Consider the following 16,029-nt stretch of genomic DNA (forward strand, 5'->3'; position numbering starts at 1 on the left):
ACAGTAGTGCCACTGTAGCTATCCAAAGGACATACTCAAAACTTTTGATGAGCGTCAGTTCTTGTCTGGGTAGATTGCATTAACGCCTGAAGGTAAACAGGATGGCTATAGATAAATTGGAAGGTAATAATCCCATTATGTGATTATCTAATCCATTTATTACTCCACTCAGAGGATCTTGGTGAAACTACAGGGCAGTCTGCCCCAGGCTACTGTCCTATACATACCTTTACTTCAACTCCTAGAATTCTTGGAAAGCATTGCCAGGAGATTGACTGGGAACTGACGTTTAGCACATTTGGAAAGCATCAACTTAGGCCACAGTGGCATTACAGGTGGTCCTTGTTTAACAACTGCTTATTCAGCGATTGTTCGAACTTATAATGGTGCTGAACAAATGGCAATTACAACTAGGCCACACACTTAAGTGTCATAATATCCCCGCAGTCACATGATCACAAACCAGGCATTCAATACTGGTACATAATTACATCACGGTATCCTTCAGCCGTGTGATCACCATTTGCAACCTCTTTTGCAAGCTTCCTACAAACGAATGGGAAGCCAGCAGGAGATCACAATTGCATTATAAGTATTAAAAGTATCATGTGATACCCCCATTTAATGACCCACACTTATTAATGGTGAATAGAATAAAATAGAATAGAATAGAAGTTAGAAAGGACCTTGGAGGTCTTGTAGTCCAACCCCCTGCTCAGTTTCTCTATGGCGAAACTTTTTTGGCTCATGTGCGATAAGCGGGGGGAGTGCAGGGGGGTCATGCGTGAGCGTGCCGCACCCATAATGCAATGTGCGACATCCCCCTCCCCCGTGTGCATGCGCACATCACAGGCCCGGCCCCTCATTTTTGCATGCTTTTTTCGCCCTCCCCAGGCTCCAGAGGCTTTATAGGAGTCTGGGGAGGGCGAAAACAGCCTCCCACTTCCCCCAGGAGGCTTCAGGGACCTTCAGGAGGCTTCTTTTTCTTTAAATCTTTTCTTTAAAACTTGCAATGTTGGAGCACCCACAACTTCTGGAAGCAAGTTGTTCCACTGATTAATTGTTCTATCTATCAGGAAATGTCTTATTAGTTTTTGGTTGCTTCTGTCCTTGATTAGTTTCCATCCTTTGCTGCTTCTTCTGCCCTCAGGTGCTTTGGTGAATACTTGACTCCCAATTCTTTGGGGCAACCCCTGAGATATTGGAACACTGCTATCATGTCACCCCTAGTTCTTCTTTTCATCAAACTAGACATACCCAGTTCCTACAACCGTTCTTCATATGTTTTAGCTGCCAGTCTCCTAATCATCTTTGTTGCTCTTCTCTGCACTCTTTCTAGAGTCTTCACATCTTTTCTACATCGTGGCAACTAAAACTGAATACAGTATTCCAAATGCCTTACCAAGGCATTATAAAGTGGTATTAACACTTCACGTGATCTTGATTCTATTCCTCTGTTTATGCAGCCTAGAACTATGTTGGCTTTTTTGGCAGCTGCTGCACACTGCTGGCTCATTTTTAAGTGATTGTCCACTAGGACTCTAAGATCCCTCTCACAGTTACTACTATTGAGCGAGGTACCACCTATACCATACCTGTGCATTTGGTTTTCCTTGCCTAGAAGTGCTGAATTTCTGTGGCTAAGTGCTACATTCACATGACATTGCACTTTCTGACCAAGTTACTTGGTAGGAGACATTCCATCATTAACTGAGGACTAGCGGAATATAAGAATGTTTTATACGGTTGTACCACTTTCATACCCAGAGTTTGCATGTACATGCAAAGGTCATGTTCAATGCGGAGCATTGAATTTACCTTTTAAAAGCTCATTTTCCAACTCCTCATTCCACGTTGACGTGTTGTCCATCACATCAGCTATGTTTGCATCGAGGAACTTATTTGTAAGTTCAGAGGGCAAAGAGGAGTTGCACATCTGGGTTTACGAAGAGAACAAATGAAGAAAACATATAATTTTTTCAACCAAACAAAGCCATTAAATACCTATCTATTATTACAATTCTCTTCTATGGTAATATTAATAGTATTAATATGGATACAGAGGTGGCCTTATTTCAACATTTGCACATTTTTCTCTCTTGCAGATAAACTGCTTTAGCACACCTTAATTTAGTTCTAACCTCGTCAACAATTAAAGCAAATGATGCAAAAATTGGCCACATCTGCAACAAATAGGGGGTAGAAATTATAATTATAGTTTCTGAACATTACAGCTGAAAAGCAATTTTCTGAATGAATAGGCATGCTCTTCTTGAATGGGAAAGAAATCTTCTTGGATTTATCACAATTATTAAAATTAAATTAAAATATACAAATATCAATAATGTTTTTTCTAAATGAATTCTTTCCTTGTTTCTAGTACCTAAATGAGAGAAAAATACGAATAGAGGTATACTGTAACCCTGGTTCAAAGAATATTTTGGCAAAACCGTTTTGGTTAACTGATTATAATCAAATTTCTTCACAGAATCTTGCATTATAGAATTTTGGTCTTGTGGTTAAAGCACCAGGCAAGAAAGCAGGGAAAGTGGGGAATACACAACATGGTTATATACATACGCAATAGGCAACCAACATCTTCATCTGCTTTCAAAGCAATGCCTAGGTCTCTTCCTTCAATTACAGGCTACTTAAGTAATTAAATTTGCCCTGCTTTCTCATCTACTTAATCAGCAGAGTTTAGGAATCCGACTGTCCTTTGGGGACAGGGCAATGTTCAGGAATTCTCCAGCGCTTGCACCTTACAGAAGACTTTAGCAGGCACAGGAGGTGGGAACCACATTGAAAAGAAACCCCCCAGTTCCAACAAATCAATATTTTATTTAGTCATTTCAAATACAGCCACCTGTTGTGGCCGGCCAGCAGAACCGGAAGCAGAGTCGGACAGTGAGGAGGTTGGGGAGGAACATGGGCCAGTCCTAGAGGCTGGGGGAGGCTCCAACGAGGGCTCTGCGTCAGAGGCAGAGAGGGGGCCAAGGCCATCTGGCACTTCTCGGCTGCCTTCGGAGCTAGACAGCAGTGAGGCAGAGGAACAGCTGGAGCCTGTTCCCAGTGTGTGCATGCTTAGAGCTTCCAGAAGAAAAGAACAGCTAAGAAATCAGGGTCGACTTGGGAGTAAAGCCACATGTGAATGGCCCCTTCCATAGGAAATAAAAGAGGAGCAAAAGGGGAGTGGGATTTTGCAGGAAACAATTGAATGTTTGTTTGTTCATTCGTTTTAGGAGTGTGAAGATCTGTCCGTGAATCTCAGAGACTCTGTGCCAAGTCTTTCCTTCCACAGCACTTGCGTTTGGGAAATTCACATTAGTTGAATAAAAGCGGTTTTGTCGGGACCAGGAATCTGCTTCGTGCTTTTTGGGGAAGCCTAGGTCAGAACACCACCCATATTTCAGGCAACTCTGAACGGCTCCCAATCGAAGATTAAAACAGTGTTTCTCAACCTTGGCAACTTGAAGATGTCTGGACTTCAAGTCCCAGAATTCCCCAGCCAGCATTCGCTGGCTGGGGAATTCTGGGACTTGAAGTCCAGACATCTTCAAGTTGCCAAGGTTGAGAAACACTGGATTAAAAGACATGTAAAACCACTTGAAAAACTACAAAACCCAATCAATTAAGACATAAAGCATTTAAAATAACAAAACCTGGGGCCAATCCATGCTAATTCACTGTGTAATTTTCTTCCAACACTTGGAAGGAAAAGCCAGGTCTTCATTATATCACAAATACCAGCGAGAACTTTGCAAATAGAGTCTGAAAAAATCTTAAGTTCTTGCATGAGCTAACGTTCACACTTCGTCAGTTCTAAACTTTGAACCTGTATTTGCATATTAGAAAGGGACGTATTTTATTTCCTGTCAAGTTTCTTGAAATGGCATTGATGAGAGTGAAATTACTACAGGTAGTCCTTGAGGTAGAACCATAACTGGGTCCAGAATCTCCATTGTAAGCAAAGCAGTTGTTAAATAAATCACGCCCAATTTTATCACCTGTTTGCCTTTGTTAAGCGAATCATTGCAGTTGCAAAGTGAATCTCACGATCATTAAACAAGTCCAGTTCCCTCATTGTTTGTTGGAAGCCATCTGGGAAGGTTGCAAATGGTAAAAAGTTGGCTGCCACTGGTTTGCCTGGGTTCGGAGAACCTCCAAATCCCACCCAATTGACCCCTCCCCCTCCCAGGAGTCTTCATGTGGCCTGTTTTGGACGTGAGGTACTGCAGGGCCCATGTGGAGGCTCAGGGAGGGGGGGGGGAATGGCCCTCCTGGAAGTTCCATAAACAGACCCGTTTCTGGCCTCCAGAGCTCAGGGGAGGCAGTTTCTCATGGAAAGCTTCCAGAGCCTGGGGAAGGTGAAACACCCTCTCCCCTGCCATGGTGCAGGAGGCTGACTAGGCCACGCCCACCATGGTATTCTACTGCATTGATAGTGATTGTGTTAAAGTATCAAATTTAAATATTAATATCCTCGTTAACTGTTAGAGTTTGCTTGTAGCGTTTCAAAACTCCTGTTTTTCTCTCTGTGAGATGTCCTGGTGGTGCCCTTTCCACATACCAACAGCTTAACTTAACACAATCCCTATCTCAATGCAGTAGAATACCAATTTGAGGGAGCCTGAATGTGTTTTCAAAATGTGAAGTATACCTATGGTTGAAAGGTGTTGGAGAACCTTACCACAAAACAACGATGAACTCTTAATTAATACACATTTAAGCCTGTGCAAAGATAAGAGAGAGGAAAAAGGCACAAAGAAATCTTCCCCAACACTTCCAGGGTGGGGGGTGGGGAATGCAAAGGATTTTGTAGCGAGGCAACTGGAAACTCGACACAAAACACTTTCTCCCTCCCTCTCTTTTTCTCCCTAACTGTCTCTTGAGCCCAAAAGGCCGGGGTGATGAGTATTTCTCCCAAAGGCCCATGAGGAAGGGCCTGGGATAAGAGACTGAGTACCATTACCCAGAATGAACAGCTAGGACCCTAACAGCGTAGGCGAAGTGCAGGGGTGGGTTTCAACCGGTTCGCGGCGGTCCCTGCGAACCGGTTGGTCACCGAACCCAGAAGTAAGTAACTTCCGGGAACGGCGAAGGGCCCGGGCGCGCCCGCGCCTGCTCCTTACCCGGTTTTGACGAATTCTGCGCTTCCACGCATGCGCAGGACGCATACAGCGCCTGTGCAATCCTCCAGGAGCAGCTGGAGCATCACACAGACGCTAGTATGCATGCGTGTGCCGCGCGCGTGCACGCGCGCGTCGCACGCATGCGCAAGGATGCCGCCCGCCTCGTTCCAACCAAACTGGTTGGAACGGGGCGAGAAACCCACCCCTGGCGAAGTGGTAGAGCTGGATGACTGGGGGAGAAACCCTGGGGGCGAAAAAGGAGCGGAGAAGGGTAGGAGAACAGTCCCATTCTGCCTGGAGTATGCCCACTCTATGTGACGCGGTAGAACGGGCCAATACGAGGACTTCTTCCTGCTAATTCTTTCTCACCCTTTAAAGAAGTTTCAATAGGTTAGGGTCAAATTGGCAATACTTCCCAATGTACTTAGTATTGTAAGTATCAAGTCTTGATCATCACTAAGATTCTGCAAAGCAAGGAAGCAAATATGAACTATTGCTTCTAGCCCTTGGATCATAAAACTGTTAAATGACCGACCGTTGCCATTTCTTCTCCTTTGAAAGATGTGACGGCACCCGAAGTCATGTGGTCATGTCTGTAAAGAAGAATTTAAAGTGTTAATTTGTCACTGCAAGCATCAAGTCGTTGCGATCAGAATCAGAAGTGAAAACGATCTATATTGCCTGAATATCAGGAAACTTCACATTAAACCACCCTGATAAGGAAGTAATATTCCATTGCAATCCTCAGTTTATCTTTTGGGGGCAAGGTCTAGAACACACAGCAAAATAGTAAAACAGGCAGTCACAAAATTGCATTTCACATGAATTTAAGATTTTTATTTTTATTTTCCTTACTGGATTCATGGAAAACACTATTATGATTTATTAAAATAGCAATGCTTTGTTAATTGAACATTATTATCTTAATTCTTGCATGTAAGCCATAATACAACTTGATTTTGTTCAGCACTGCAGTCTATAAATCTTGGTTATCATTTCAAGGATGTAAAGTTTCCTGCCATGGATCTCAGTATTTACATAAATTACAGTTTTATTACGTCTGTTTAATGATTCTGGCACACCTTAAACCCAGGGGAATTTCAGGATATTTGCTAATGCCAACATACAAAAATCTCAATTACACTATTATGTTATAGTGTCAAAGTCTGTTATTACAGTATTATAATAGTTCATATTATATTATGAATTCACATTCTCTTCATTGCATCTTTACTCTAAAATGGAACAGGTTGCCATAATAGGTGATACTGCAGCAGTTTTTGTTCTAAAACAAACTATAATGTGTTTATGATTTGGAATAAAATAAATTATTGCTACAATCTGGATTAGAATAATCCTCGTAGAACCTTAATCTAAACTTTTGAAGAATATAGATTTTTCATATAGAATTATAGAGATACTTACTTTAGATTCTCTAACAGAAGGCATTCTGAATGGTGAATCTTTGTAGTTGATTAATACCGTTTCCCCTAAAATAAGACCTCCCCGGATAATAAGGTTTTGAGCGCATGCGCTAAAATAATGTTGAATGTTGTTGAATGTTGATTTTATTTATATGCCGCCCTTTTCCCCCAAAGGGGACTCAGGGCGGCTCACAACTCAACCAGGGAAGGGGGATACAAACAAAAAATAAATAAAAAACCAGTACAAAAACAATACATAATTAAAAACACACAGCAGTCATACCAATTCGAGATGGGGGCAACAGTTCTTTAGCCCCAGGCCTGTCGGAACAGCCAGGTTTTAAGGGCTTTGCGGAAGGCCTGGAGGGTGGTGAGGGTTCGAATCTCCACAGGGAGTTCGAGTTCGTTCCAGAGGGTCGGAGCAGCCACAGAGAAGGCTCTCCTCCGGGTAGTCGCCAGTCGACACTGGCCGGCAGATGGAATTCGGAGGAGGCCTAATCTGTGGGATCTAATCGGTCTAGTGGAGGTAATTGGCAGCAGGCGGTCTCTCAAGTACCCAGGCCCAATACCATGAAGGGCTTTATAAGTGACAACTAGTGCCTTGAAGCATATCCGGAGACCAATAGGTAGCCAGTGCAGCTCGCGGAGGATAGGTGTTACGTGGGTGAACCAAGGCGCACCAACAATCGCTCGCGCGGCTGCATTCTGGACAAGCTGAAGTCGCCGAATGCTCTTCAAGGGCTGCCCCATGTAGAGCACGTTGCAGTAGTCCAGTCTACAGGTCACAAGGGCGCGAGTGACTGTTGTGAGGGCTTCCCGGTTCAGGTAGGGACGCAACTGGTGCACCAGGCGAACCTGGGCAAATGCCCCCCTGGTCACAGCCGACAAGTGGTGTTCAAAAGTCAGCTGTGGGTCCAGGAGGACTCCCAAATTGCGAACCCTGTCTGAGGGGTGTACTGTTTGACCCCCCCAGCCTGAGAGATGGAACGCTTGGCCAATTAGTAGGAGGGAAACACACCAGCCACTCGGTCTTATCTGGATTGAGTACAAGCTTGTTAACCCCCATCCAGTCCCTAACAGCCTCGAGGCCCTGGCACATCACGTCAATAAGTCCTCCCCTGAAAATAAACCCTCCCCAAAAATACTTAAACGCATGCGCAGCCAGTCTCCGCCATTTCCTCTGGTTGCTTACCAGACAAACAACATGAGGTGAGGAGGCGAGGCCAGAGGGGGGAAAGGGAGGGAGGACATGCACCCCACATGCCCTTACCTAACAGCTGCTTCCACAACCCTAGCCACTGTGCCCCTTCTGTCACGCTAATGACTGCCTAAAAGAGCGGCAGGTCCAGCAATGCGCAACACAGTAGCAGCCATGAGGTGACCATGCTCACCACCTTCTGCACCTCAAAAATATTAAGACTCCCTCCCCCCGAAAATAAGGCCAAATGCTTGTTTCAGAGGTCGAAAGAAAATAAGACCCTGTCTTATTTTCGGGAACACACGGTAATACATATCAGTTCAAACTCTTGCCTATCCACAAGAGTGTGGTAACAAAGTTAAGATGGATTTTACCATAGTTAAAATGGATAATTATTCTTAACCAAGATTTATAGAATTATAAATCTGCATTATAGAATTATAGAAATATTAGAATCTAGGGATAGGTGAATTGCAGCCCTCAAGTGAAGCACAAAGTTCTTCAAATTCAAAACATTTCAAATGTACGATGCTGTCTTCCATGCTCAAAACACCTCGCTGCATGTCTGAAATATTTGTGATGTTATTCTGACCACTCTGGAAAAGTTTCAAGGTTCAAACAGCAATAATTCAAGCTGGAAACACCTGTTTCAAATAGAAAACAGGTGCTTCAAACTAAAAGCATTCCTGGAATGACTGGAACATTTCCAGTCACAGATAACCCATACTGAACCTGCAACAATTGTGATGTCGAACCAGAACATTTCATGCTCAGGGGGGGAAAAATCCAGAATATTTTGCATCCATCCTTGTGTTTCTCTTTTATGGCTCTCTGGGATTCTTTCTGACCCAGAGAGCTGAAAACGAAAGCAGTCTCTTGCCATGTGGACATAGGAAATAGATGAAAACTGTGCTGCATATCCTAAAACAGAATATCACATTTAAAATAATGCTCTACCCCAAAACCTTGAACTAGGTAGCAAATTTTGGGAGTCATCCACATTATAGCACTTATGAGGTCTATCCTTATTGCAATTTTTATCCAAGGAACCCTAACAGGCAGGATAGCTAAAGGCAGGGAGGTAGCCAAAAGACAGGAATACGGATGTGCTGCACCACATCTAGCACAAATATATCCATGTGTTACTCAACAGGGCACTAGAATTCCCAGAAAGTCTATATAGCCAACAGTGAAGTCTGCTGGAAGTTATCATTTAATGAGAACCCAGAAGAACACTAGGTGCCTCCCAGAGGTGGGTTCCGGCTTCTGTTACTACCGATTCGCTCAGGGATGCGCATTGGGCATGTGTGCACTTGATGCATGCTATGCATGCATGCACAGTTGTAAAAATATTGCTTCTAGGCATGCACAGAAGCAAAAAGCAAGATGGCGATGCCTAGGTGCCACCAATAGAACTCGTTTGGGGACGTGGCTAGTCGAGTTACTACCTACGTGGCCGAACCGGTCCGAACCAATAGGAACCCACCTCTGGTGCCTCCTTTCTAGTGGAAATTACGTGGCTCCTTTTCTAAACAATACAAAGACATTGTACAGTGGAAACTATCAAGCTGTTCAAGATAATGCAAGTTGGAAAGTTCTAAAAATACTAATTATTTTTTGAAAGTTGGTTAATTAATTTCAAGAGGTCTTCAGCTGGAGTGGGACTGCTTCACTACCTTCCTCTTTGGCCTTTTTTAAATTCAGCAAATTTCTTTTTAATGTTTTAATTAATCCTATAGGAATGGAATGATAGAAGTTTGGAAAGTCATACTACACAGCTCAAAAGAAGCATATATTGGTCGTTCTTAAGTAAGCTTCTAGATCCATTTATTTATTAAGCATTCCCAGCAAACATTCTTCCTGGTCTTTATATTTCTAGTTTCTAGCTGGTTTTCTAATTCTTTCTAGAAGCAACTCATACTGATGCAGGTACATAACCACATAGACAGTATGTAGGGTTGGCAAAATAAACTTTGTCAGAGAAGAAAGATGAAAGCTGGCATGTACGTATATCCAAAGCACATGAAATTTAAGTGGGAGCTAAAACAACACAGTTGCAGAATGGAATTTGAATACTCGGGATTCCAGTCATTCCTTATGTTTTCAAACTCCACCCCCCCCAAGTTTTATCCCTTTTTAACTTCTATAAGGTAATTGGCAAGTCCAATTCCCCCAAATTGTTCCACACTGTTTCTGATTTTCCCATCCTGCTAAATAGTTATTTGCACTTGTGCAAAATTTGGCATTCCTATAATATACTTGGGGATGCGGTGGTCAGTGGCTACGATGCTGAGCTTGTCGATCAGAAAGGTCGGCAGTTTGGCGGTTCAAATCCCTAGCGTTGTATAATGGAGTGAGCTCCCATTACTTGTTCCAGCTTTTGCCAACCTAGCAGTTCGAAAGCACGTAAAAATGCAAGTAGAAAAATAGGGACCACCTTTGGTGGGAAAGTAACAGCATTCCGTGCACCTTTGGCATTTAGTCATGCCGGCCACATGACCACGGAGACATCTTCGGACAGTGCTGGCTCTTCGGCTTTGAAATGGAGTTGAGCACCGCCTCCTAGAGTCGGGAACAACTAGCACATATGTACGAGGGGAACCTCTACCTTTACCTTACAATATACTTCTTTAAAGGAAATTTATACACAGACCATACCTCTTCCCACTTAATGGGAAGTTACAAATACATACTTCTCCCACCCCCAAGAAGACAGTTTGACTGTCTAATATGGCCTTTTCTCTAGAGCCATTTTTACAATCCTTGCTCTTTTTGTTTTGCAATTAATACAAATCCTTGAAGGTTTGTGAGTGGGATATAGATTAGGTTCCAGGGATGTATCTGAGGCCAAATGAATGATTCAACATTTAGACTTATTGCTCCTGGGGCTTTTCTGCAGATCGATAGTGGGAGATACTGATGGCCTCAGTTGGTATGAGTAGAGGCAAACAAATTGCAAATATTAAATATTAAAGCTCTTGTGAGCTTTTTTTATTACTACTTTTCAGAAACTATACTAAGAAGCTCCGGCTCAAACCAGCCAGGGCATCCAAATAATGCAGCTTCTTGCTTCTCCTGTAGTCAAGCAAATGCCCTTCTAGCCATTTCCCAGGCAGGGGGGGAAAAAAACCATTTACTGAATTTTTACTCGTCTCATGGCTTTTTGAAGGCATTAAAAAAATCTTTAATTCCTTACAGTGGGAAGTTATAAATTCCTAACATTAAAAACAATAAATCAATTATTACCGGCGGATATTATCTCAACAGCTGGCTAATCCCAACCAGTTTATCCAAGCAGAACACAGGTTAAATCCAATAAAACTTCCCGTTAGTTTCACATTCCCTAAGCAGAAGTGAAAATTGCTTATAACGCGATTGCCTTTAATACTGTTTCACCTTGGAGCTGTTGATCTATCCAAGGTGGTGAAATGAAAGCAATTCATTAACAAGAGTAAAGAATTTAATCTCATTCGTTATCTATAAGTCTATAGAAAGGTTCATTGCCTAATTTTTCTTTCAAGCCTCTGCCAGAGGGAAACCACACTTACAGAAGAGGGGGGAAACAACAACAACTACTTCTACATTGACACTGCCATTTCAACTATACTTGCTGTAAACTAGATCAATATAAAGTTACGCGATTAATCCAGTCTTTTAATTTCACTATTTTAAAATGCACCAAGCAAATGAACTGGGAGGGCTACCTTTTCCACATGGCTGTTTATTTAATCACAATCCCAAATAAGAAACGATAGATGTTATTGTTTTAGAGGGCATAAAGGATGAGAAACCAGAATCAAGATAGGACAAAAATCAAGGAAGAACAGAAATCAGAAAATCAAGGTAGAGCAGAAAAGGGGGGGGAGAGAGAGAGAGACGTGTAACCAGGAGAGAGAAGAGTAACACTCCTCCACCCCCCACCTTCAGAGCAATCCGATGATTAATTTAATTTCATAGTAAACAAAGTGGAATGAAAGCAGGTTGCTAAACAGAGCAAAGTAGAACAAGCTGGAGTTCCAGTTAAATTTCCCTGCAATCTCCATGTCTTCTGAAGGTGCACTTTTCTCCCACCCACCTTTCCATGTTGAAAGGGGTTTTGCTTACCACGTCAACAACTTTCCGTGCCAGCAACAGTCTGTGCTGCCGCTCACATCATTGGTTGTCTTCCTCTTACTTGCACTTTGCCTCTCAAGCGAAACCTTCAGAGCTCTCCCTCTCTCTCTCTCTTTCTCTTGGTTTGCAATCCACGCTTTAGTTTAGAGACCCATCGCAACCCCCTTCTTTTGCCAGGCGCTTTTCGTCCACCGGGAGCCAATTGTGTATTCACGGAAGCTTCCACTTTATTGTGCTTCAGCAGCAGCAAGTATAAACTGGCTCGCTGGCATGCTTGGGGTGTCTGGATGAATTTTCCCTCCCAGATTGCTTTGTCATTTATTTGCAATGCGCTCGCAGGCAGGGAAGAACAAGTTGAAAGGTCCAAGTGCCTGCAATATATTATTTTATTTTTTTGCGGGGGAAACTGATGGACAGATAGAAAAACCCAGCTAGATTTTTACACCTGCTGATGTGCGGTTTCAGCTGAGAGGAAAAGTCCTCAAAACATTTAAGAGCTGGGGCGTTTATTCCTAAGCTTGTCAGCTAGAAAAAAAATCTAAAGCTTAAAAGTCGTCTTTTCAACCCTAAGATTCCCTTCGTGTAAGATCGGTTGAAAGGCAGCAGCCCTGGGACTTCTAGATCAGGGGGGGGGGTCAAACGCAATTTCATTGAGGGACACATCAGGATTGTGTCTGACCTGGGAGGGGGATATGGGGGCGTGGCAAAGGTGGGCATGGGCGTGGCCAGCTCAATGTCAGTCGTGTTGGGGTGCTGTGGTGACCCAAGCACTCTGCCAGTGAAAACGTGCTCCTGAGCTCCGTTTCCGGCTGCGATGGCTTCCTGCAACCCTCAGCCAGTGAAAATGAAGCTCAGGAGAGCCGCACACAGCCCTCCTAAGCTGCATTTTCACTGGCAGAGGCACCGTGGACCGGTCCTTCGCTGTTTCCAGGGCAGCCCTGCGGGCCAGATCTAAGTATCTGTGGGCTGGCCCTCCTGAGCTCCATTTTTTCTGGCAGAGGGTTGCAGGAGGCCATCGCAGCCGGAAACGGAACTCAGGAGCCCGTTTTCACTGGCAGAGGCACTGCAGGTGGGTCCCTCACTATTTCCAGGGCCAGATCTGAGCATCACATGGGCCAGACCCTTCAGTTTGACACCCCTGTTCTAGATGGAGAGACTCTGCCCCAAATAGGGTTCAGTACAGCCAGTCCTTGGCTTACAACCATTTGTTTAGTGACCGAAGTTACAATGGCATTGAAAAAAAAGTGACTTAGGATCATTTTTCACGCCTAAAACAGTTGCAGCATCCTTGTGGTCACATGATCAAAATTCAGACGCTTTGGAAGTGACTCATATTTATGACGGTTGCAGTGCCTCGGGGTCACGGGATCACCTTTTACGACTTTCTGACAAGCAAAGTCAATGGGGAAGCCACATTCACCTAACAACCACGTCAGGAACTTAATGACAGCAGTGGTTCACTTACCAACGGTGGTAAGAGAAGTCGTAAACTGGGGCAAAACTCACTTAAGAACTGTCTTGCTTAACAACAGAAATTTTGGGGTCAACTGTGGTCATACGTCAAGGATTACCTGTACTTTGGTTAGAGTTTTCCCAGTTGCAATGTATGGCTGTGAAAGTTGGACCATAAGAAAGGCTGAGTGTCAAAGAATTGAGACCTTTGAACTATGGTGAATGGAGAAGACTCCTGCGAGTCCCTTGGACTGCAAGGCGATCAAACCGGTCAGTCCTAGAGGAGATCGACCGGGGCTGCTCTTTAGAAGGCCAGATCTTGAAGATGAAACTCAAATACTTTGACCACCTAATGAGAAGGAAGGACTCACTGGAGAAGAGCCTAACGCTGGGAAAGATTGAGGGCAAAAGAAGAAGGGGATGACAGAGAATGAGGTGGCTGGATGGAGTCACTGAAGTTGTAGGTGTGAGCTTAAATGGACTCCAGAGGATGGTAGAGGACAAGAAAGCCTGGAGCAACATTGTCCATGGGGTCACGATGGGTCAAACACAACTTCACAACTAACAAAAACAACAACCTGTACTTCCTTAAGTCAAGAAAATGCATTCATCTTTTGATAACATCAAGAAGTACGTTTCCAGCTCCCCAACCCTGAATTATTCAGTCTGGCTTCTCTAGAAGGAAGTACCAGATAATGGGCAAATAGCAAAATCCCTGGAGAAGATAAGATACATAACTTTGTCATTTTTTACTGCGAGCACACCAACCCATATTAAAAATGAAAATCTGTTGCCTGCTGTCAAGATAAAGTGTATATATCTACCCAAATACATATATAACACCCATAAACACATGTTATATACATGCAGAACTGGTCTCGGAGGAGATAATTTTGAGTTAGATGGACAAGCTGGCTGGATTGGTATGGAGGATTTCTATGTCAAGGCTTACTAGAAAGCTACTGAAATGTTCCTCTGAGACCCTGGAGGTCTTCTAGTCCAACCCTCTGCTCAAGCAGGAAACCCTATACCAGGGATATCAAACTCGATTTCATTGAAGGCCACATCAGGGTTGTGTTTGACCTTGGGGGGGGAGGGGAGATTGGCATGGCTAGAGTGGATGTGGCCCGCTTGACATCACGAGTGCTCTGCTAGCGAAAACAGGTTCCCAAGCTCCGTTTTCGGCTGCAATGGCCTCCTGCATTCTTCCGCCAGTGAAAATGGAGGTCTGTTTTTGCTGGCAGAGGAACAGCGGGCCAGTCCTTTTCTCTTTCCAACCCTGCCCCATACCTTTTCAGACAAATGGCTGTCCAGTCTCTTGTTAGAAATGTCCAATGTCCCACAAGTTTTGAAACTTGTTTTATACCGGTATCCCAATTGCATTCCATCAACAATTCATTGAGACATTACTGAGAAGAGTTTCCCGTCCAATCACCGACTGTAAGTTTGAAAGAATGCAGGCTACAGCAACCTCCATCTCTTCTATTAAAGCAAGCATGAACTGCCTAGTTTCCTCCTTTCAGCCTGACTCAAGAGTATGAAATTGGGGGCCCGTGGGCGTCACGTGCTGGCCACGCCCATGCCCGGTTTAGCGGAGGGGGAAAAAGTCGCTCTAGATCACATGACGATGTCATGATGATGTCAATTTGACTGTTCTGACTGAGGCTACACAAAATCATGAAGCAGACTCCTTGTTCCAACAAAACCTCTTTTTATTAAGCTAAAGTGAATTCCTCTCAATCACATCCAGCAAAGTCCCAGCAAACAATATTTCAAGGGTGAATTTACAACCACAGAGCTTATCAGGCTTGGAGAGCTGCCAGGCCGATATCTTCCAAACGCAATGCTGTACAAGAAAATAATTGGCAAGGAATCTTTTGAGAGTCACAAACAAATCTTCACATTAATTAAGTGAACTAATTGTCTCCTGCAAACTCTACTCCCCTTTTGTTCTTCTTTATTCCTTATGGGAGGGGCCATTCACCATCCACCTGTGCCTTTACTACTGAGTCGTCCCTTGTTCCTTAATTGTTCCCCTCCTGGTAGCTGTGCGCATGTGCACATCAGGAACAGGCTCCAGCTGTTCTTCTGCCCCACTGATCTCTGACTCCGAAGGCAGCTGATAACTGTCGGACAGTCCTGGCCCCCTCTCTGCCTCTGATGCAGAGCACTCCTCAGAGCCTTCCCCAGACTCCAAACCCTGCCCATGTTCCTCCCCAACTTCCTCCCTGTCTGAGTCTGTCACCAGCTCTGCTGGAGGGCCACAACATTGACCTCCCTGGCCTAACTCATTGCAGCTCCCCCAAATCCCCACTTCCATTCATTATGAATAAATGTAGCAGGAATTCTACCTTCCCCTGGGTCTAGTCTTCCTACTTTCTGGGAACATTTCCTCCATTATTAATGTGATGTGACGGGTCAAGTGAGGGCTACCAGGAATCCTGTTTCCAATGCCAGAAGCCAGGAAACAAGTGCCGGTTTCCTACTCACCAGGTTAATAGCAAAACAGAAACTACAACTGCTGTTCCTGAGTCAATCAATTGCTTTTCAGCAGTTCAAAGAAATTAGAGACTCTCAGGCTTCAAGGCCTGTGCCGCCCTTCAATTACATTAATAGAAAACTGAGGTCACGAGAGCCAAAATAGGCACAACCCAAATGGCATTACTGAAGAAAAAAATAACACCTCAGTGGAATGCTAAGCTTTAGGAAA

At 43.9% G+C, this 16,029-nt stretch overlaps 1 protein-coding gene across 4 annotated transcripts in view; it reads right to left on the reverse strand.

The window, feature by feature from the left end:
- Positions 1-16,029, reverse strand: part of EXPH5 (exophilin 5) — a 62,982-nt gene that overhangs the window by 9,175 nt on the left and 37,778 nt on the right. For 2 of the 4 annotated variants that reach the window (XM_014060400.2, XM_087721187.1), the window contains 2 exons: positions 5,668-5,725; positions 1,819-1,936 (listed from right to left, as the gene is read on the reverse strand). In XM_014060400.2, the coding sequence (XP_013915875.2) occupies positions 1,819-1,936; positions 5,668-5,725 (176 nt within the window). Of the gene's footprint in view, positions 1-1,818; positions 1,937-5,667; positions 5,726-11,858; positions 12,148-16,029 lie in introns of those variants that run through there. The other 2 variants (XM_014060402.2, XM_087721188.1) reach the window with 2 other exon arrangements.

This window comes from Thamnophis sirtalis, unplaced genomic scaffold, assembly GCF_051295495.1.
Source record: "Thamnophis sirtalis isolate CommonGarterSnake01/CBP01778 unplaced genomic scaffold, rThaSir2_p1.2 scaffold_8, whole genome shotgun sequence".
Lineage (NCBI taxonomy): Eukaryota > Metazoa > Chordata > Lepidosauria > Squamata > Natricidae > Thamnophis > Thamnophis sirtalis.